The 24241-nt window shown below is 38.9% G+C and overlaps 1 protein-coding gene across 6 annotated transcripts in view; it reads left to right on the forward strand.

Annotated features, from left to right (window-relative positions):
- The window catches only part of KDM6A (lysine demethylase 6A), a 207660-nt gene extending 185140 nt beyond the window's left edge, over positions 1–22520 (forward strand). For 5 of the 6 annotated variants that reach the window (XM_047845055.1, XM_047845052.1, XM_047845053.1 and 2 more), the window contains 5 exons: positions 2662–2849; positions 3668–3809; positions 17507–17633; positions 20325–20495; positions 21634–22520. In XM_047845055.1, the coding sequence (XP_047701011.1) occupies positions 2662–2849; positions 3668–3809; positions 17507–17633; positions 20325–20495; positions 21634–21663 (658 nt within the window). In that variant the 3' untranslated portion in view covers positions 21664–22520. Of the gene's footprint in view, positions 1–2661; positions 2850–3667; positions 3810–10409; positions 10424–17506; positions 17634–20324; positions 20496–21633 lie in introns of those variants that run through there. The other variant, XM_047845058.1, reaches the window with a different exon arrangement.
- Positions 22521–24241: the final 1721 nt, after the last annotated feature.

The raw sequence follows: 24241 nt of genomic DNA on the forward strand, positions 1-24241 counted from the left end.
TTTTGTTTGTGTTTTTTTTTTTTTTTTTTGAAAGTACTCCATTGTGTAAGTACCTGATATTTTCAGTTAGTAATAACATTGAAAAATTATTATGGTTAAAAGCATAAATTATATATACATTTGGTGTTATTCTCCCCACCCCAAGAAGATAATGGGGGAACCACCCAAAACATTTACATTATGAGAGACTTTGAAAACTAATTACACACATACTCCACATACTAACTTGTAATTTTTTTACAAAGATCCTGGGTTACAGGATCTTTGCCGTAAATGTCTTGATTTAGTAAGAAGTGTAAATATAGTTACCCAGAACCCCACATTAGTCCCAAATGTCCTTATATACAAGCAAAAGATAACTACCCTTCACTGTTTCTGCTATTTAACATACAGATTTCCTTTCTGATAAGAAATCCAAAGATGTGAAATTTTAAAGTTTCAGATGCTCTGATGAAATTACCTGATCTACTTTAATCTGTGCTTACTTTTATGGACCAGCAATCTGGTAGTAGCAGAGAAAGAGCAGTGCTGTGTAGGAAATAAATCTCCATCGCGCTCTAGAAAGATTTGTATTTCTTAAACTGTGAGATAGTGGTATATTATTACAGCTACAGTGCACTGATCCTTATTCATTATTTTTCTGAGTAGGGATTTACAATCTTTAGGATTTAGAATTTGGGTTTTTTTTTTTCCCCCTTCTCTAAATGGGGAGGTAACCTGGGAACAAAGATAATTGGAAGAGACAGATCATGTCTAAAAAGTGTGAACTTGGGGATAATGAAAATATCAAGGTATGATGGGCTAGGTAAATTTAAGCTGCAGAAACAGCACTTGCTACTTCAGCATTTCAGTGTAATTTTGTTTCACAGAAGGATTGTTGCTTTTGATACTGACTGATATTGACCATGTCTGTAGCTTGTGTTATGACGTTAAACAATATCTGTCTTGAAATAACCATTCACTTGAATATATGATAAAAAGGATGCTTTTTTGAGTAACTTTAATTTTTTGTTTTTTGGGGGCGTTTTTTTTTGCTTGCTTTTGGATAGAACGTTTTCTCCAATTTTATGATGGCAACACATGGGTGAAGTGGGAACAGGATTTGTGTTTGTAATCATATTTTGCTTCATAGGCAAGTTTTTCTGGACTGTGTATCTACTTAGCCTTATCACAGACAGTAAGCCAATCCATATCCCTTGCAGTTAGGCTACCATTGGCAGTCTGTTCTAGACTTTGAAGAGCAGCCTTGCATTTTTTTCAAGGAAAAAAATAAGGCAGACATTCCATCTACATCAGAGGTTGGTGAGATTTTTCCACAGAGAGCCAGATAATAAATATTTTAGGCTTTACAGGTTATATGGTCTCTGTCACAACTGTGTCACTGCAGTAAATAGACAATCACACATAATAATACGCCAGTGAATGGGCATGGCTGTGTTCTAATAAAATTTATATTTACAAAAATAGGCAGGCTGGATTTGGCCCACGGGCCCTGGTTTGCCAGCCCTTGATCTAGACAAAAAATTAAATTTAAACCAGTGAGAATAATTTCAAAGTACACTTTATCCTTCGGCGCAGGACATACAAATACAGTGAAGACTGTTTCTTAGATCTTAAGGAAAGGAACATTTCCATTCTGCAACTTTTTCCTTCCCCCAAATATAGCCAATTTAATTTTATAAAATTCTTCTGTAGGAAAAGTTTGCTATATAGTTTAAAAAAATTTTTTTTTCAATGTTTATTTATTTTTGGGACAGAGAGAGACAGAGCATGAACGGGGGAGGGGCAGAGAGAGAGGGAGACACAGAATCGGAAAAGGCTGCAGGCTCTGAGCCATCAGCCCAGAGCCTGACGCGGGGCTCGAACTCACGCACCGCGAGATCGTGACCTGGCTGAAGTCGGACGCTTAACCGACTGCGCCACCCAGGCACCCCGCTATATAGTTTAAAAAATACTTCATATTGTATCTTGACAAGGCAGAAAAAGAAGCCAGATTTTTAAGTCAAAGCTCGCTGCTAGGGTCTGTAGAGTGTTTCCAAAGTGTACTGGTGGTGGTGGCAGTGATGATGGTTATTTGTGCATGTGTGTGATTGTTCATTTTTTATGCCGTTGGTTTCAGCTGCCTAGTTTTAGGTAAGCAGTCTTCAGAACGGTAGAGGCTGACACCCTGTCCCCCTTTCCTACTTAGGATTCAAAACAGCAGTAGAGACCGTTCTGTTTTCCACCTTCCCTCCGAAATGGAAGTTCCTAATACTTACATGTACCTTCCCTTTACGTTTTAGAGATTTCTTGGTACTCCAGGAAGAAGGGTTCAGTCAGATAGCTTTTAGTGAAAGGAAAGGAAAGGAAAGGAAAGGAAAGGAAAGGAAAGGAAAGGAAAAAGGAAAGGTTCGTGTATGTGTTACTTAAAAGGAGTTTTGGATTTCATTTGGATCTTGGAAAAATCAGCTTGAGGTCGTAGTACTGATCGTTGGAGAAGTTGTCAGTACTTAACTGTAATTTCACTCACTTTTCATAGAGTAGTTCTTCTTCCACGGGCAATTCTGTTTCAGTGCAATGCCAAAAGAGCATATTTTAATAACTTTTGACCTTGTTTTCCAGTCTTATTAAGTAGTTTATTAAAGTGTTTGATCCATTCGCATTATTTTTTTCTTATTTCAGAAATAATTTGAATTTCCTAATGGGTTCTTGGTGGCCTAACCTTGAAGACCTTTATGAAGCAAATGTTCCAGTGTATAGGTTTATTCAGCGACCTGGAGATTTGGTCTGGATAAATGCAGGCACTGTTCATTGGGTTCAGGCTATTGGCTGGTGCAACAACATTGCTTGGAATGTTGGTCCACTTACAGGTATTTTAAAGAATATGCTAAAAAAAACCACAAAACAGTTTAATTTATAAAAGACTGTATCTGATAGGTTTATTTTTTTTTCTTGGAATATAACTCACTAGAAATTGGAGGAAAAGTTGTATCTCCTTGAGTAGAATTTTTATTTGTAGTACAAGAAATTGAATTCAAGTTAGTAGGTAGAAATCCAAGACCATAGATCTCAGCAAATAATAAATTTATGTCTTTATATACAAGGAAGATATACTTTTCGTAATTTTTAGAGTGCTTGATTTTGTTTTATAAAGGAAACCCTTTATGGGAGAAGGCAAAGTAGAGTGGTTATTCATTCTTCGAAATGTTTCTTTTATGTGGTTATATCATATGAATAGCCCTATTATGTCAAAATCTGTTTGAATTATGCCTGCCTTCAGGCAGTAGATACTTCAGATTGAGAATATGGCCTTTGGAGCTAGAACGACCTGGATTAGGACCAGGACCTGGCTCTTGCAACTTTGGGCAAGTTATATAACCTCTCTGGGCCTCAATTTCTTCATCTGTATAATGGGAATAATAAAATTAATAAGGTGATGATAAAGATTAAATGAGATAATGTATAAAAATAGCTCAGCACAATGCCTGGCACATAGTTACAGTAAGCACTCTTTGTGTGTTCCCTACTATTGTTATGACCATAATTATCAAAGAAACATAAAAATTATTTTTGTAATGTTTTGAGGTTTTCAGAATTGGTATTGATGATATCATCTGAGGAGGTGATAATGGTAACTTCATATCTTTTGGTACTTTGGGTTGCTTTATAACTGTTTTTTTTTTCCTAGCCTGCCAGTATAAATTGGCAGTGGAACGGTACGAATGGAACAAATTGCAAAGTGTGAAGTCAATAGTACCCATGGTTCATCTTTCCTGGAATATGGCACGAAATATCAAGGTCTCAGATCCAAAGCTTTTTGAAATGATTAAGTAAGTGCTTTCTAAAACTGCTGTAGTCCCTCTCTTTTTGGGGAGTGTTAACTATTCAGTACTTCCCCCCCTCCCCCCCCCCATCGAATTCTGTTGACATCACAACAAAATGGTCCAGAAGTCTAGTAAAATGTAATATGAGAATCCACACAGTAAAAGTTTTCTTCCCTTCCAAATAGTCAGGACACTATGGTGCGAAGAGGAATGAAGGCACACGGAAGGTTCTAAACCTGTAGATTCACAGACCAGTGCTTCCCCACTACCCTGTGAACCACCTGGTTCCTAGGAGAACTTGAGTTTTAATATTGAAAGACTGCCCTTAGTATCACGGGGAGAGAATGGCATCACAAAATAATTTGCTGGTACAGAAAAATTAGCATTTAATATAGGGATTTAACTAAAACAGCAAGTTTTTAATTGTTTTAATGAAATCATCCATCTTTAATTGTCCCTTTTCTTAGCTGCTTTAAACACCTAATGCAAGTTGTTTGAATATGTATATCCTTAGTAAGCTTCTCATTTATTGTCAGTTTCTGTCCTAGCTATTTTGCAGATATTTTCAGAAGTATTATTTTCAAACAGTGCTATATGGCAGTGTCTCCCTAAACTGTATTTTCTACCACTGCTGACCCTACCCTGGAAAGGTGGGGGATTCTGGTCAAAGAAATACAGAAAAAGATGGATTAGATAAAGTTACAAGTCCTTTATTCTCTTATTAGTTTTTGTAAACTGTTGTAGAGACTGTAAGTGCTGGTGTGTTTTGTGAATGTGGAAGGAAGAGGGTTCTATAATGTATTGTATTTCCCAAACTTATTTGTTTGACCACTATCTTTTAAGGGATTGATCTCAAAAACTCACTTTGGAATACACTGCTTTATACTCACTGATACAAAATAAGTTTTCGTCTTTGTTAACGTAGTACTTACATTAAATATTTCTCCTGCAGCTATATTAATTTGGTCACCATATGTTGTTTTCAAAATACTGTCATTTAAAAGTAATCCTGCCTTAATAAAATGCTTTCAAACCTAAGTCCAAAATTTCATTCACACAGAAATAGTGTGGCCAAGGTAACACGCCTCTGGATTATCTTACGATACAGTCCTTTATCACTTGGAGTATTTTATTTAGCCCTGGGCAGAAGTAGTAGGAGAGACACGAGGTAATGAAACCCAAATCGTAGCAAGTGATGTACAAATCCTTTTAAAAAGTTGGATCTTGGGGACCGTACTCTATAAATGTAATTGGTGGTGGGGTGTGAGGACTTGTCTGTCCTTTTATCTCATTGTATCTGACAGGAATCAAGGAAAGATCATTGTCATATCCTGTTCTTCCTACCTGGCCCACGTTAATTTAAACATCTCTCACTTCTGTCATGTCCGTCCCTCCGCCCCCATCATCCTTGTCATCCTTCTAAACTCCTTCCAGTTTATCATTATCCCTCTTAACATTGGAAATGTTGAGTATCCACCCTTGTATCATCTTTGTTTTAAAATTGTGTTGAAATTGGATACACACCAATTTGGCTGGTTTCCAACTCAAAATTACCCGCGATACTGTTTTTCCTCCTACCTACCTTATTTTTTTTAACCTGAGTGCACTTACATACTCATTTGACTCTCGTTTTACTCTGCGCTACAAAATGTTCAATCATTTGAATCTTGATTGTGTCCCTCGTTATATTAAGAATTCTGCTCCCAGCTTGAGTTGTCATGAGATGTGATTAGCAAGCTCCTTTTGTCATTACACTGATTGTAAATGTTCACCATAAATTCAGACCCCTAAATTTTGCTTCAGAAACGTCCCTCTTAAACCATAGTCGTTCAGCTGTTGCTACAAATGTACTTTTCCCCAGCCAGCATTGTTCACTTTCTTTCATTTGTACTTTGTTTAATGAATATTTGCTGACTATGTCACAAGGCTCTGGGCTAGGCACAGAGGGTATGTGTGTTTGTCTAACTGTATCAGGTGTAGGTCTTGTCTTGAAGGAAAAATGCATATAAATAAGAACGAAATACGACAACAGGTCCACTGGATTCTTTTCCAGCTCCACAGACTCAGAAAAGTCAGTGTACTCTGGAAAGCAGATAATTTGTCCGAAGGGTAAAGATTTGGAGGCAGGGAGAGGACAGAGGACGGAGGAGGAACACCTAAAGCCAGTTTAAGACCCAACTCTTGCGCCAGCAGAAAGATGCTTCGGTTCATCTACAAAGGAGTACCTACTACATCTCCTTCAGTCCAGCATAGTCACATTTTCCTCCCATGAGGGAATAAATCCCTTTTCTTCACTTGAGCACCAGGCAAAATAGTTGGCTTATGTGGAGGGCCTTACTGTACTATTAGGATCATACTCGGCATGGAAAACTGCTTGGTCTGTGAGAGGCTCAGAGGAAGTCCTGCTGCCCAGGGGGCCAGCTCATCTTTTCTTCCCCCTGCTCTCATTCTGTCCCCAACACCTACCTCTTTGGCTCCTCCCTCCCCCGACTTCTTCCGGCCTGGGTATTTGCATGATCTTAAACGGATATAGGGCACAACTCTGCTACGTACGTGTTAACAACAGTTGGCGTACATTCGAGCTTGAGGACAAGTGTGTGGCGAATAGTAGAATAAGCTACAGTTGTAAAAGTTCTTGGTGGATTGTGTATTGTGTGCCAATCGCTAAGTCTATTCTGTTAGCTTTTGGTGGGTTTTTAACTACTAGGATCTAATTTGGGTTTCCTACAGATCTTTCTAGCAGTGAAGTAAATAGAGGAAGTTTTTGCATGGTAAGAGAGAGGAATGAATCACAGGTAGTTTGGGTTTTCAAGTCTGGATCCTAGATGGTTTTAGTAATAATGCCAGCTAATAAGTGAAGTTTGGTACTTCACTGAGCACTAAGAAGAGTGCTTCCCAGACTGTATCTCAGTTATACCTCTCAGCATCCCACGGTCACCCAGTTGGTTAGAGCCAAGATTTAAGCCCATAGCTGTCTTGCGTAAAAGCCACTTGTATGTATCTGTGGCACGGGACTTCATTTGGGGGCGGTGGCAAGTTTGAGGAGCCGGTAAAATAGTTGCATAGAGCTGTTTAGCGGAAGCTGTAGGAAATGCGGAACTCCAGAGAGCAAAGTTAAAGCTGGCAGACTGGGGAGTCTTCTATCTAGCCGTTTGGTTTTGCCTTGAGAGAAAGAAAAGGGGAGGAGCTGGGGACACAGCTTAGAGGAATACTTTCATTTAAGAAAAGCGGATAGGTGAACGAACTAAAGGCCAGAGGAGAGCATGGGGAATATATTGTTACAGAAATAGAGGGGGTCTTTTTCCACAGGCTCGTCGTTGCTGTAAAACTGTACCCACATCATTGCTTTGGTCCTCAAGCCTGGTATCGGTTTGTCCTGGCCTGTGAGCTGTACCAGTTCTTAAGGAATGGTTCTCTCTTGGCATTCCTTTCCTCTGCCTGGAGTCGTTTTCTTCATCTCCTGTTTACTCCACCATCCATAGCACTTGGCCTTTTCTACCTTTGATATGCCCCAGTCACTTCTCTTGCTGCGCTCCCCAGTGACCAACTGCTCCGAGCATGCAGAGGCACACACACGAGCTCATTCTTTCTTTAAAATCCCCTTTTAGGGGCGCCTGGGTGGCGCAGTCGGTTAAGCGTCCGACTTCAGCCAGGTCACGATCTCTCGGTCCGGGAGTTTGAGCCCCGCATCAGGCTCTGGGCTGATGGCTCAGAGCCTGGAGCCTGTTTCCGATTCTGTGTCTCCCTCTCTCTGCCCCTCCCCTGCTCATGCTCTGTCTCTCTCTGTCCCAAAAATAAAAAATAAAAGTTGAAAAAAAAAAAAATTTTAAAATCCCCTTTTGTACCTCAGATCCGACCCCCACTGACTTTGTCAGCTCTTGTTCCCACCGATGCCGTCCGATGAGTGCTTGAATTTTCCATTTTATTTTTACTACTCTCTTTCATATTTTGAAGCCTCTAATCTGAACCGCAATGTTTACACCTCCCCCCTTTCTTCTCCTTGTTTGAATTCTCTTCTGGTAAACGATCCATTCCGTACACATTGAACGTGTGACTTGTAGGCTGTTTTAAAAGAAAAAAAGTAATAAATAAATAAATAAATAAATAAATAAATAATAAAAAAATAAATAAATAAAAAATAAAAGAAAAAAAGTATCTGCTCCATGTAAGAAGTGGATTGGAGCTTAACTTCCTCCCTGAATTATTGTTTTTAGTTCTTAAATACTGTGAATCGACACTGTGACTTTTCTGTTCTAGGTCTTCATAGCTAAGTTGTAATCAAAAAGAATGTGAGCACAATTTACCTTGTGCCTTCACATTTCCTCACCCGTTGAGCTCTACCCAGTTGTTTTCGTGCCTTCATATTTGTTTGATATTTGTCGTGAACTGAGTTGGTGCTGTGGTATCGTGCTCGGGGAGAAAGGGATTTGATGACTTCTCAGGCCGCTCATAATAAATGGGGAAATAGTCAATATGTCCAAATACGTGATCTTTGCTTGTGAAGATACTGCTTAAAAAAATTAGGGAGCACAGAGCAAGGCACTTCTGAGAGAGGGGTACATTTAGGAAGGGCCCCACAAAAGTAGCAGGACTGCAGCTCCATGGTCCTTTATCCTAAACCCCTTCGGCCAAATGTAGCTCAGTATTCAGAATTCCTTGGGTTTAGAACAGTAATACAAGGCGCATGTGATCTATTTTGTCCTTCCAGAGTAGGGTCTGTGACGTTATCCTGAAACCAAACACATTAGTATTTCTGCAGTAAATCTTACGGTCACTCTGATGAGCTAAGTGAAAACTATTTTATAGCCTCAGGTCAAGTTTTGAGAGCAAATGAGTTTACGTAAAATTTATGAAAAATTGGCAGTAGTATAAGAGGTTGAAAGTGTGTTTGCACCAAGGGATTTAATAATGGGAGAATGGTGCTATCTCCTGTTGTCACCTGCTAATTCCTTGATATCATTTTGAGAATGAATTACCTGTAGTTGCTTAAACAAGTCAGCGTTGGGGCGCCTGGGTGGCGCAGTCGGTTAAGCGTCCGACTTCAGCCAGGTCACGATCTCGCGGTCCGTGAGTTCGAGCCCCGCGTCAGGCTCTGGGCTGATGGCTCGGAGCCTCGAGCCTGTTTCCGATCCTGTGTCTCCCTCTCTCTCTGCCCCTCCCCCGTTCATGCTCTGTCTCTCTCTGTCCCAAAAATAAATAAAAACGTTAAAAAAAAAAAAAAATTAAAAAAAAAAAACAAACAAGTCAGCGTTATTCTTGGTGTTGTTTTTTTTTTTTCTTTGCACTTTCCAAGTTCCAGTTGGGTCCTTTAGAGTCCTCCAATTCCATAAAGTACTTTATCTGAGTAAGTCATGTAGCAATCTCTTTCAATTTCTACATCCTAGCTGTTTAACTAAAATACTCTAATCTTCATACTCTGCTTCACATTCTCCCAAATACCTCCTACGTTGTTGGCATGGTCAAAAGACTGTTCATTATCTTGATTACTTCTTTCATTTCACAATGCAGTGAACTTGACTCCTAAAGTTAACAGCCTAACTCCTTAGAAAAATGGCAGTGGAGGCTCAGTATGGAACTCTCTCTTTTGATTTCCTTCAACTGTTTAAATGAACGTAAACTTCTTTCCACATACCTCATACATCATAAGCAAACTTAGTTTCTCCTTCTTGAGACCAAACTTTTAAATGTCTTTTCGGGTCTGAGCGCTACTTCTTCATTCACATCAGCTGAAGACTATGGATTTAAACTTTTGTTGCGAAAAATTTCAGGTAGACTTCACGTTGGCAACGGCTGCTAAAATCTTTTGAATGATGATCATATTTGCGTATCAGATCAGTTGGCGGCAAGATGAAACATAAAATGGAGCACAGAAGATTTAGAGGAATAAATGAGAATAGTCGCTGCAGTTCAGACAAGAGGAGAGACCAAGGTTTGAGGGTAAACTAGATGACACTTGGTGACGGACTGAGTGTGGAGGCCGGTGCTCCCGGGGCGTTGCCTTGGGCCTGGCAGCGGGACTTTCGTGCAGTTGATGAAGCTAGGGGTCAAGGAAGAAGAGAGGAACCTAGTTAGGTGTGGGTTGGGATTACCAGCTTGGTGGGCTTTAGACATGCAGAACGTCAGTTCCTCGCATGATGTTTTAGTGGGAGTCTCTGTCAGGTCACCAGATGGCTAGAGGGCTCTACTGCTTCGAGAAGGAGTTTGAGGTACACATTTATGGCTTTCAGCCAGCTGACGGGGACTCCCTCCTAAGGGGTACAAGTTAAATTTTCTGAACCATTAGCTATTTTTAAAGTAGAACAGTGCCCACACAAAGAAATGAGAAAGACTGTAAACCTGAGGCCGCTTGCCGATCGTTTCCTTTAATTCATGGAACTGTGACGAGCTTTCCAGTGTGATATCTTGTTCTTCCGTAAAATACATCATATTTGCTTACAACGCATTGCTGCGCACCCCCGCTCCCGAACTGGTTTCTGCTTTTTCCTCCAACTTTTTATTTTGTAATTTTTAAAATCTGCCAAACAAGTTGAAAGAAGAGTACAGTGAATACCTGATCTAACCTCATCTGGAGTCATCAGATAAGTTTTTGCTACATTCACTTAGCAGTCTCTGTATACACACGCATGGCACAGAGTTTTTTGGCTGAGCCACACGAAAAAGTAATTTGCAGATGTTATGATATGACCCCAAATGCTTCCATCTGCATCTTTTAAGAATAAGGATATTCTCGTGTAACCACAGTACTGTTCAACATATTTAAGATGTGAAATTCAATAGTAATTAGCTACTAGTCTACATTCGATATTCTCCCAACTACCCAAAAATGTCTTTTTGTAGCTCTTAAATCTGCCCACCCCACCAGCCCCTATGCTGACACTAAATTCAGTATGCAGACATTGTGTCTTCGGTCTCTTTTAAATCTACAAGTCTTTTTATGTGATTTTTTTGAAGAGGACAGACTTTTGTGTTACACAGAGTTCCATGTTGTGAATTTGCTTTCTCATAATTTTATTTGGGTTGTACATTTTTGAGAACTATTGACAGCATTTACTTTTAGTAAACCCCTTTCCCACTCCAGTGTAAAACTATGTCATAGGTGGTCTCCTTGGTGGGTCTTGCATGAATGAGGTTTTACTAAATAGGTACTTTAACACCTAAAATCGAAGGTGGGGAGATTATTGCTGCTGTTTATCCATCTTCATCAGAATATACAGTTTTTACCCTTTGGTTTTAATTTTAAAACTGGTTGACTGGGAGCTAAGAGAAACGTTCTTTGAAAATTCATAATTCCCATTTTTCAGATATTTGAGATACATTGCCGTGGCCTGCATTTTCCCCCTGCATAGTGCTAAGGCTCTTTTTAACGTCACTTTCATAAGGCTCGTATATTCATTATGTTTTAGCATTGAAGTATTCCTTTTAACAGGACCTTTGAAAAGGAATCAAATGATAGCGTAGCAAGTGAGCTCTGGAGCCGGTACTGATGAGATTTCCCTGTAGATGAACAGGCTTTCAGAGTAGTAGATTCTCTCAGATGCAGTTGAATGGTTTAATCTCAGTAGAGAAGGCCAATTCCAACAAATACAGCTTAAATTGCTGCAATCATGTTAGGCTGTTAGCAGGTTAATGTAATGATAGCATGTTTCTGACACATTGGAAACTCTGGTTTCGCCACCTCCTACTAGTTAGTTCCCCTGAAACCGCTGTGATGATAAGTAGTTTAGTACATTTTCAGATGTCAAAAACAGAATGCCAGATACCCCGTATTCCTCTGAAAAGTTCAATATTAGGAAGTCTTAGATTTGGGAGGAGCATATCAGGCAGTGTGCAAAGGAGTAGAAGGCTAATTTTCCCAACATACAGTCTCTTGTCAACCTCCCCGTAATCTGCTAGGTGATTATACCTTCTAAAAATGCGAATAACTTATAAGCCAATACTTGAAAATAAATTTTCTAAAATTTCAATAGTACCAAGTCCATTAAAAACCACCCCCACAAACTTAAGTTCTTGCCATATCATTCTGTCATTCTTTTGACCACTTACAAAGCACTGTTTTTATATTTCTGTTTTCAAACGTACCATTTTATATGCACAATATTAATGCTTTATGTGCTTTCTCTGAGCCTTTTGTGTATATGTGATCATTATATGTTCGTTATTTGCCTTTCCTGTGTCATTTTCCAAAGTCTTAGATTCTGTGCTATTTAATACTTCAGGGAAATATTCCAGGCAGGGCAGCTCTGTGTAGTTGTTTGGAGTCCAACCTGCCTTCAAATCTCAGCTTCTCCATTTATTGGCGGTGGGGGGAATGGGCAAATTACCAAACCCTACTGGTCTTTGTTTCCTTTTCTGAACAATGGGAATAAGAATTTTGTCTTTCTAATATAACGTCCACAAGTATTATGTGGGTCTTAGCACAGAGTAAGCGCCCAGCAAATGGTAGCTGTAGTTACAGTTATTAATATCAGTGATAGAAACCCCCATCACCTTCCGGTTTTCAGGTAATATTCATGGACCCAGTGCAGTGGTTCTCAAATGTGGGTAGTTTTGCCTCCCCCCTGCCCCCTTCCTCAGGGAACATGAGGGCAATGTCCTGATTCGAATGGGACGGGTACTACGGGTATTTTGTGGGTAGAAGCTAGGGATACTGCTAAACATCCTACAGTGCACAGGACAGCCCCTCACAGCAAAGAATTATCCAGCCCAAAATGACAGTAATGCCCAGATTGAGAAATTCTGACCTAATGGGATCTCGACCAAATACTTGTATATAATCTGTTTTGTGTTCTTTTTGGTATAATTATTGCACTTTCGGTTGGCATTCATTGCACCGTTTTTTCAAATTAAATAACTTCGGTTTATTCATGATACAATCATTTCAACACGGTTTAAGAATTTGACATGTCAAATTTAAATATCACTAACTGCCAGGCACTAATGTAAGCACTTTATCTAACATATGTAATTGTCACAATAGCACTGTAAGTTAGGTGTCATCTTTTTGCAGGAAGGAAACTGAGGCATGGAGGATAAGAAGTATGTGTGGAGCTGGGATTTGAACCCAGGCAGTGTAGCTCTAGAATGTTCTCTTATCTGCTCTGCAGTTTTCTGTCTATGGTCTTATGGTAAACATGTAATTTGTGAAGTTGGTATCATACCAAGGCCTGTTGAAAAATAATGCTACAAGTTTTAGACATTGTTTCCCATCTCACCGCTTAAGAAGTAAGAGGTTTGCACTGGTTCTTACTTGCCTGATCATAAAAATCATCTGAGAGTCTTACTAACTAGGTCTCTAGTCTCTGTTCTTAACAAGTAAATTCAGAGCTGTATGGGAAGAACCCTGGGAATCTCTTTCACAGTGGCCTAGATGAATCCTCTGATCAGGCAAGTCCCTAACATCCTAGACTAGATGAGATCGCTTAAAACTAACAGTATTTTTGTTTCCCCCTTTCGTTTGCACAGAGGTTTTGAGTACACGTTACAGCAAACTGTTCAGTATTAGCTCCCTTTTCCCTTTGATTCCCATTTTTAAATGGATAAATGAGGTGTAGTCCAACTCTTTGGTAATCGCCAGTTGGCCTGATAATTGGATAAGAGGGGCTAGCCATGAAGACCAGTCCATTGTGCCTGTAGATCCTGGTGTCCTTGTCCTGGGGCTGGGTCTTCTAAAGCACCCATCGTGTAAAGCATTACGGTTGCTTTGTGAGAACACTGAATAAACAAAATCCAAAAACTCTAAAACTCTGCATCCTCATGGTTAACATTTGCTTTCATGCTTGATTTTCCATTCAAGAGTTTAAAATTCTTAAGATACCCATTTTATCATTGACTGAGACCTTGATTTTCCGCCATGTGGTTGGTTCAAATGAAACTGTTCCATGTCTTCCTGACATTCAGACACTCACTGTTGTCCTAGAGGAATGTTCCCCTGGAGTCACAGGTGGCAGGTATGTTTCAAAGGCTCACATGTTGGCTCAGTTTGCGTGGCTCTTTTCAGGAAGATTGGTCAAGGCGAGGCACCTCTTGGTGTACTTTAATTTTGTGCACCACCTACTTCTTAGTGGCTAAGATTGTTACCGTAAAGATTTAGAAAGTGTCACGCCAAGTTAACCCATCCATGTTTCATCTGATATTTGGGAACTTACCTTGGAAACTTGGTCAGGTTGCCCCCAGAATGTCTGAGGAGTTCCCAGTGTCGTCTTAACTTCAACGTTACGTAACGTCACTATGGCTTTGTTCCTTTATTTTCCTGTCCCCAGAAATCCCATCCCAAGATTAAAATCTTGTAAGAACAGTTATTTGTTCCCTAAATAATCCCCATACTAGCTTTGTTCATGGCATTCCCTCTGCCTAGAAGATCCTTTCCTCCCACCTCTCCTTGCTCACATTTAAATTGACAACTTCTTTATGGAAACTGCTGTGATTTCCCATCCCCCCTTAACTGAAGATGAGCCTCTCCTTCCTTCTAGCCTTCGTGGCAGACTTTTGTCTATTTATCTTTTGCCCAGTGTGTTGATTATGATTATATTGTACGTTACCGTTTGTCCTTACATTTGTCTTGAGTTTTCTTATTCTGGTATTTCAAGTATATTTGTATTTCTAGGCCCTTTGTAACATGGTTCTCTAAAAGTTCATCCCTCTTGTGGGTCTATCTTTGTAGATGGCTTTTTGGGGTGGATTAGATTCTACTGTGTAACCTCAAATACAACAAGCCCTCACTCAGCCTCTTCCTTGTGGTTTTCTTCCAGGCTAGAGCTGTCTTTAATATCCCCTGCCTTTTTGTGTAGTCTTTCATCCAGACAGCTAAAAACAGGGCTTGGGTCCTGACACCAGACTGATCTTAAAAGTCAAAGAATTCCCTGCTTCTCTAGCTCCTGAAACCATTTCTGACCCTGTTCCTAAAATGCATCCGTTAAAAACAGCATCTTCTGTCTTCTACATTTTTACACTTTTTGCTAGTGATGTATTTCACTTTTAACAAGTTGCATTCTTCATTGCTGTAAGATAAATTTATTAAAACTCATCAAAAGGGAAGTGAAGAGGAAACGACAGCAGTGATTTTGTTTGATTCTTACTTTTTAGCTCTTCGATACACTCAAATGTTGTCTTCATATGAAATCAGAGTCTGTGATTAACCAAAGCAGAACAGGTGACTGTTAAGTCTTGAAAATTCGATCTTTCTAGGAATCCTTTCCCCAAATGTTTTTATTTTCTATGGATTTTTCCCTACCCTTCAGTTGAATCACATCCTTTCTCTAGGACCTGCTCATTGCTGTGGACTCCAGAAGAGCCTCTGTTTCTCTCAGTTCTCCTTCTGTTTCAACTGCTACCTTTTGAAAATGGGAAGAAACAAAAACTTTGAAGGAAAAGACCTAAGGACAAGGGGGGGAAGCCACAATTTGGTGATTCGTTGTCAGATCGCATTAGTTGAATTGACGGTTTTCTAGTCTCCCAAAATAAAAATTCTGGAGCTGTGATTCCAGAAGCAGAATACTCATGGCTTAGTATTTACTCCTAATAACCCTAGCTCTAACCCTTCATTGTTTGCAGGAAAAAATACATACTAATCGCCTTTTTCTGGGTGAAACTACCCGATGAGCCATAAATTATAAACTGTAGTCTACCAAAGTGGTCTGTAGCATTGGAGGTTAAAGTTCATTCGCTGAGTAGAGTGGAGTAGTACTCCACAGAAGCCAGGCTGTGTGTTTGAAAAACAAAAACTTAAATTTGCTGAGCTTTTAAGAATCTCATCTTCAAAAGAGTAGAGGGGGGGAGCAGGCAGGTAGAAAGACAGGAAGAGAGACCAGCGAGAAGAAAGTACAGCGTGAGATAGCCGAGGCTGGAGGTTTTGTTTTTACAAACCATTTCAAAATAAGCTTTATGACATCACACAAATTTTGCTTCTCTGAACCCTAGTTTGCTCATTCGTAAGATGGAGATGTGCCTCTTGCACAGGGTTACGTGGCATAACATGTCTCAAGTCCCTAATACCATGCTTCCTGTTTCTTACGTTTTACTATTTATGTCCTTTATTGTATTATTACTTTTGTTTGTTCTCTCACACAAGAGCGTAGCGGAGTCTGCAAATCTTCTAAAGGTGTCGGCAAAGTTTTAGGCATTACTTTCCTGTGAAAGAGACCTTATTTTGAGGCCCTGCTTGGAAAACTTGTTCAGGAAGCTCAGTGGCATCAGGGGCGAATTGTATGTGACACGGAGAGGTTAAAAAGGGAGGAGCAGGTACTGTTTAAGAGCTGGTGGCACAGTCTAGAATTACATGCCCTCTCTTTTTGCCCTGATCTGACTTTTTACTTGCTACCTCCCCTGACACCTCTTTGCCGCCCCTTCCACACACAGCTGCCCTACCTTTGACCTGCAACCAGAATCTAAAGCGTTACTTGGTTTCTACGTAAGTTAAACACAACAATTGCCGGAGCCAAACTAAGAGTGAAATTCTTTGAATGTGAAACTGAAAGGATCTGCCTTACAACTGTAAAGCTGCTGTTGTTGTGTATTTGTTAAATAAATTAACACATATTTTTAGTCATCTTTTTTACCTTGGTTTGAATTTACATGGGTTCTGATGAGTAACAATGCTATGACCTTGTAACTTAGGAAATAGAAAGGAAATGTAAATTAAGAGAAATTAAATATGCTATTATGATACTTTAAATTTCACTTAAGTAATCATGTTTATTGAGCACCTACTATATGCCAGGCACTGTCCTAGGCAGTGAATAAAATAGGCAGGAACTTTGCTTTCAAACAGTACTCAGTTGCTAAACCCATTTCCTTTTCTTTAGGGCATTTTCATTATCTCTGAATTTGAGAGCTGAAAAGTACCTTAGAGATCTTCTAGTCCAGCCTCTTTCAAATGGAGAACCTGAGCCAGTAATTCACAGGAGAGTTAAGAGAATTTAGCAGACAATTCCAAGTAATGACAGCAAACTGTAGGGAAACCAGCACAAATTGAGGATTCACTGTATCGTTAGTATCATGAGTGTAGAAAAGTTATAAGTTACTACAAGAAGAGTTCACTCATGGTAGTGTAAATGAAAGATTCCACTATATTATCCTCAAGTTAAAATCAAGTAATGTCTTTTTTTCTTCTTTAGCACTGTAGAGAAACCAATTTTGTATCGTGTAGTGCCTAAATCTATAAATGGTTTTCTGTGTATAGACTCAGAAGTTTCAGAAGCAGTTACGCAGACGATGCTGTTTACGAGTGTCCAGGTAGTAGTGATAGAAATAATGTGTCTTCCTGCCTTAATAGAATCATAGCAGTTCATATCTGGAATTTATACCCCTTAGGTCAAGGGTGAGGACATTGACTCCCAAAGAGGTTAATTGACTTGCCCAAATAAGAGCCAAAACTAGCAACTTCTATTTAAGCAAGGAGTCAGGGTTGTTTTTGTTTTTTGTTTTGTTTTGTTTTTGTTTTTGTTTTTTATATTAAGGTCACTATATTTTGATATTCAGATATCCATTTTCATCTTTAAATGATCTAATATTGTCATCAGACTTGCTGAGCGTTGGCCGTATTTTTTTTTTTAATTAAGACACTGTCTGAGAAATTGACAAAAGATAAAGTCACAGATACTACAACCTGGTCTCTTGGCATTTCTATATTTCTGGTAGTTCATCTCTTATGCTAAAAACATCCAGTCTTCTGTTGCTGGTCATAAATAATTTTTCCCCCATAATAGGTATTGTCTTCTGAGAACTCTGAAGCAATGTCAGACATTGAGGGAAGCTCTCATTGCTGCAGGAAAAGAGATTATATGGCATGGGCGGACAAAAGAAGAGCCTGCGCATTACTGTAGCATTTGTGAGGTAAGTAACCGTTGTTATCCACAGTTGTTTTGTAAAGCCTCTTACTTCTCTACTTTCGGTTTCTCTCCAGTGACTTTTCTTTAAAATGTACGTATACCCATATGTCCTGCAGCTTACTGAATTTGACATTGTGTTCAATCTTGTTATTTTATAAAGCCTCTTACCTCCCTACTTTTTTGGATTCTCTTTAGTTACTTTTATTTGAAATGTGTTTATGCTCTTCTGTCCTGCAGCTTCCTGCAATTGACATTGTGTTCAGGCTTGTTATTTTCTTGTTACTTAGCTATTTTATTAAAATTGAATCTCAGGACATACTGTTTCAGTAACAATGAATTCTAAAAGTAATCTACAGTGTCCTCTGTCTGAGGGATATTTTAACAAATGATGATCATCAAGAAGTTTAGTCTTGAGATTTTAAACTGGGAATAATCCAGATGTATGCAGAAGACAGGAAAGTGGATGTAGCTTGGTACAGCTCCGGGCAGATCACTGTTTGCTCTAGGGTAATTCATAAGACATTGGTCAATCTCCTGTGGCCAAGGCTGGCAAGAGAAGCAGAAACCGATATTAATGTGATACCTGTTCCGAAGGAGCTTACATTCTACTCGGAGAAGACCAATTATAAACAACTGATTGTACATGAGCCTGTGGTGAATGTGAGGTTGGTCTTACTGACTTACGATAACACTGAGGGGGAGGGTGACCTAATTTTCCCTCCTGGTATCGGTGTAAGAGTTCACAAAAGTATTAAAGTTTGAGTCCATCCTTCAAGGATGAGTGAGTGTGACTTCGGTGGGCTAAAAAATGGTGAGAAGTAGAGGTAGAGTGAATGTTATTATGAGGCACGACTTGGGAAATGGAATGGCTTATTCAGAAAAGGGTTAAGTCGTCCAGTGTGGCTGGCACACAGGCAATGCAAATTCTACTTACAAGTCTAGGTGGTAGGAAGCTTTGCTGAGCATCAGCAACGGTGGGTATGTGTTTCAAAGAGAAATGTGATTGGAGAGAATGGAGATAGGAAGCTATGTTACAGGGGTCTTAATTAAGAGTTGTTATCCTAAGGCCTTCCCTAGATTGTAGTGCGCATATTAAAGAAGGAGAGGAATTCAAAAATATTTAGAGAGTAAAATCCACAAGACAACTCATCAAATGGCAGAAGTAAGGGACAGGTTGAAGAATGCTCACATATTTTCTAGTTCGGATCATGAGGTTCACGTTGTTGTTCATTGATAGTAATGGTAAAATGGTGGGTGAATACTGAGATTTTAGTGAACACACTGTTCAAAGAAGACATGAGGTCATGAGAGTATTCTCATTGAATAAATTCATTGAATTTGATTGTATAAATTCAAGGATTTGCCAAAGCCAAGGATATTAGTGATCCATTTCAGACCTTGAAATTCTGTATTCTGACACTGACGTTTATTTGAAATGGTTGAATCCATCAGCTATTCTGATGTTGTATAACTGGCCAAAGTTAAATCTTTGGGAGATCATGGGCACCCGGGTGGCTCAGTTAAGCATCCGGCTCTTGATTTCGGCTCAGGTCCTGATCTCAGAGTCATGAGTTCGAGCCCCACATCAGGCTGTGCACTGGGCGTGGAGCCTGCTTAAGAGTCTCAATCTTCCCCTCCCTCTACTTCTCTCCCACTCGCTCGCTCATGCTCTCTCTCAAAAGTCTTTGGGAGATCAGATAGGTGTGTTATGCCTCAAAAAAAAAAAAAAGTGCATAAGCTTTTCAGAATTTGAGAATGACTCCTATCCCTAACTGTTCTTTCTTATCCCCCCTGAACCTTAGCAATTCATCAGTCTTTCTGTAAAAGGTAGAGGTTATTATTTCTAAAATAATCCGGTACTCATGAGCACACTTTTTGCTTGTATTCCTGTTCCCTCACATGAGGCTTATAACTGAATGCTCACCATCACTGACCTCTTCAGTTTCCTCATCTGTAAAATCAGACTATATTTATTCACCACGTAGGGTTTGAGGTTTGTGTGAGCACTGTGGTGTGTTCTGGGAGTACAAAAGTGAGTAAAGCATAGTCTTCATCTGAGGAGCTCAGTCTGTGGGAGAAGACAGTACTCCGTGATGAGTACCGACAAGTAAATGGAAAATAACAATCACTTTCTTCTGGTTGTATGCCAGTGTTTTGGATTCAAAACAAAAATAGGCTGACCTTGATCAGCCTTTGAACTAGGCTTTTGCCAGTGGTTGTAACGAGTGTGTCATTCTCTGAGATCGTCCTCCTACATGTGCTGTGCCACCCATGTCTTTGGGTTTGGTACAGAATATACCTGGCTCTCTTAAAGATTCTCAGACATGACCATGTTTGTCTTAGTACCTATTCTTTTTTTTATTTAATGTTTATTTACTTTTGAGAGAGAAAGAGAGTGCGAGCAGGGGAAGGGCAGAGAGAGAGAGAGACAGAGAATCCAAAGCAGGCTCAGGCTCTGAGCTGTCAGCACAGAGCCCAATGCGGGGCTCCAACCCACGGACCGCGAGATCATGACCTGAGCCGAAGTTGGGTGCTTAACCGACTGAGCCACCCAGGCGCCCCTTAGTACCTACTCTTAACCAGAGATCACTGTCCACAATTCCACGTAAAGCAGAATTCTGTGGTTATACCAAAACAGTACAATGAATAAATACCATGATCTCCACTGAATGCTTTTTCTCTTGCATAAAAATAGGTGGAGGTTTTTGATCTGCTCTTCGTCACTAATGAGAGCAATTCTCGAAAGACCTACATAGTGCATTGCCAAGATTGTGCACGAAAAACCAGCGGAAACCTGGAAAATTTTGTGGTGCTAGAACAGTATAAAATGGAGGACCTGATGCAAGTCTATGACCAATTTACATTAGTAAGTGAAATGAACATGTGAGTACATACTTAGCTGGATAGGGAAGCGGCAGTGTTTGTTCTGCCACCTGAAAAGTAGGAGGTAATGGAATATTTAAATTTTCCTTTCGCTTGTTGGATACTGCATGAGGAAACAGTCATATCATTCCTTCCAAGTATTTATTCCTATGAACTTGGCATATTTCATTTTCACTTTTCTTCCTGGGTGAGTCCAAGGCTGAATAATGTCACAATAATGACATTTAAAAATCTTTCTGTGCTTTTAGAACACTGTCATAGCCTTTGTGTCATTCGATTTCAGTTGATAAAATGTGTACATAGGTTATTAGTGTCCACAAAATGAATCCGTAAGTGTGGTCTTAAATAGACTTCAGCTTTTACAGCTAATTATATTTATTTAAAGTTTTGTCGTTACCAGAACTATTAACCTCCCGGGAATATTTGATGGAGCTTAACTTCCTGGTACGTTACATAACCTTATGAAATTCAAGTATACTTACAAGTTTTACACGGTTTTTAATGTTAACCAGCAGATGCTTAGGGGGAAGCTTTTTACTCTAGCGTATCAATAGTTTCATGAATAGAAACGCAGATATAATTTACGAATTGTTGACTTCCTCCAGTACTTTTCTCTTACATATGTGATCAGAAACTGAATTACTGAAATGTAGCTCCCGTTTTCACTTACATGGTCTTCAAGATCGCTTGAAGAAGAAGACAATGCTCTGGAATTATGTTCAGCAAAATATATGATCTCGTTGAGATAGGTTCTGAAGTGAGCCACTGATGAAATTATAATCCGTGAAATCATTTTCCACAAGCCTTTTTTGTTTTGTTTGTTTGGAAGCAGTCTAAAATACGGGCATCCTAATAACTTATCCTAAGAGGTTTTGACTGATTGGCGAAGTACAGAAAAAGGTGGGTGCGCTGAGTAGAGCAGTGGTCTCAGACCCTTAGGAACATTGCCCAGGTGGGAGAAAGGTAAGGGAAGTTATTCCTTGACATTGTGTAGCAGGCCCTTGAACTTTCTTCAGAACCCTTACTTCGCCTACCTTCAGAGGCCGACTGTGCCTGTAGCCTTGAGCTAGGGAACACCGTTAACAGTGCGAATACCAAAGTAACGTCCCTTTTATTTGCAGGCTCCTCCATTACCATCCTCCTCATCTTGATAGTGTTCCATGGACGTTAAATGAGACCTTTTCTGCTATTCAGGAAGTAACTCAGTTCTGCACCACTGGTTTTTGTAGCTATCTCGTAAGGCTGCTGGCTGAAAACTGTGTCTATGCAACCTTCCCAGTGCGGAGTGTCACCCAACTGGACAGGGGAGAGCACTGCTCCTACTCCGGGACTCTCCTGAAGCTGATCAGCTGTACTTCAGAGAAAAAAGAATAATAAATTCCATGTTTTGTATATATCTGACAAAACTGGCAAAATCATACAGACTACTGACTTGAAAACGACCTCTTTTATATTTCTCTATTTCTGGGCTGACGAATTGGTTTTCATCTATCTTTTCCCCTTCAGAATTTTCCTTGGAAAAAAAAAAAAAAACAACTAGCCTAGCTGGTCATTTCTTTGTAAGGTAGTTAGCAATTTTAAGTCTTTCTTTGGTCAACTTTTTTTTAATGTGAAAAGTTAGGTAAGGAACTTTTTTACTGCTTTTATGTTTTTTCTGTCTTGTTTTGAAACCATGACGGTTATTACACTTTTGGTTCCTAAATAAAAATGTTTAAAAAATTAACAGCCAAGTCACAAAGATAATGGATTGCACATAGACTAAGGAATAAACTTCAGATTTGTGATTTTTGTTTCTAATCTTGATGTAAATTTACACTATTTATAAATACATATTTATTGCTTGAAAATATTTGTGAATGGAATGCTGTTATTTTTTCCAGATTTACCTGCCATTGAAATTTTAAGGAGTTCTGTAATTTCAAACACTACTCCTATTACATTTTCTATGTGTAAATAAAACTGCTTAGCATTGTACAGAAACTTTTATTAAAATTGTTTAATGTTTAAAGAGTTTTCTATTGTTTGAGTTTTAAAAAGACTTTATGTACAGTGCCCAGTTTTTGTTCATTTTTCAAATCTGATTATATATATTTTATATATACTTCTGTATGTATATATAATATATATAGAAATCTGGATATATATGTATAAAGATTTAGAACTTAAATTTTTCTCGTTTTAAGTTTCACATCTATGGTAGATTTTTGAGGTGTCTACTGTAAAGTATTGCTTACAAAAGTATGATTATTTTTAAAGAAATATATATGGTATGTATCTTCAAGACCCAAAATGTCAGACTGGTTTATTGTGAAGTTGCAAATTACTGCAATGACAGACCAATAAACACTTGTGGCCAAAACATAGTATAATAGTAGAAAACAAATAGTGATTGAACTTCAGATTTTAAAGGGAATGTGACGTGGGCTTGATAAATCTTGTACATCACTAAGCAGAGTTTTATATGGAAAAAAGGTTCAGATAAGGGCTCTATTTTAGAATGCAAATAAATTGAAAGAGACTTATTTTTTAATGTTAGGCAGTTTTAAATTTCATGCTTTCCTGCTTGCATGACGTGATTGGGGGTGGTGGGGGGAGAGTCTACAAATCCACATCACTGGTAAAAATATAGCCAGCTATATTACCATCAACAGGTCCCTTCTAATGGACAACAATAGGATTTTGTTTTGTGACAATGGCACCTTGCATTTGGCACATACTCTCTTTTTATCAGATTTTTCCGGGAAGCTTTGGTGAAGAAGCATAGAGAATGCTATAAATGAAGTTCTATTTATGACTAAAGAGAATTTATAATCCTATCTGGGGAAATGCCGTGCTGATTGCATTAATCAAGTATTCTTGTTCAGATAGTTTTGGAGTACGTTGTCCTCCTGGAAACAGTTCGAAGGCTTGAAAGCATGGAGATATTTTATTTAATTAGTTAATTTAGTAAATATTGAATATCTACTAGCAGCAATCATCTCTTATTTATAATTTCAGAAGGAAATAATTACAAATCTATTTTAGTTAAGGAGCAAGAGTGCTTGTCTAAGTGCTGCTTAGGATGTGTAACCACTAATATTTTTGAAGTAACTCAAGGCAGACATTTCTGTAAATAAAAGTTGCAAGCCACTACCCAGAAGCAAAGGTTCTAAGAATGCTAAAGCTATGCCCTAAATGCTACTTAAACAGTTCTAGTTTATCTTGCTGACACGGTGTCTTATTTTCTCTGGTTTTATCAAGATACTTTATTGCCGAGATGAATATACGTTGTCTGACATTTAGGAATACTTTAGTGCTGTTTCATCGATACACACGTGGAAGTTCTATGTCAAAAATAACACTTGCCCAGCTTAGTCCTTAGTCTTTCAATGGGTAAGAGCATAGGAGAGAGAAATCAAATGTATCGTTACTCTGAAGTATAAACTACATAGACAAAGTCTTGTGTAAACTGCTTTCTTTTCATCAATTGAATATCCCTTATTATAATTTATATTTTTCATATTTCAGAAGAAATAGAGGAATTTTTTTTCTTGTTACTGCTCTGTGTATAGGTAAATCCCGTTAAAAGCACACTGTATCCAGATGCCTTAATAATGAAATGTTTGCATCGTAATGCACACACATTGTTTAGAGAAAGAAGCTAACTACAAAATGTACAAAGAAGCCGATGTTGACCCAGATAGTGGGAACTGAATCATATTCTCTCACTGTCACCAGTTAAATAGGAAA

The sequence above is a fragment of the Prionailurus viverrinus genome, chromosome X, assembly GCF_022837055.1.
Source record: "Prionailurus viverrinus isolate Anna chromosome X, UM_Priviv_1.0, whole genome shotgun sequence".
NCBI classification, from domain to species: domain Eukaryota; kingdom Metazoa; phylum Chordata; class Mammalia; order Carnivora; family Felidae; genus Prionailurus; species Prionailurus viverrinus.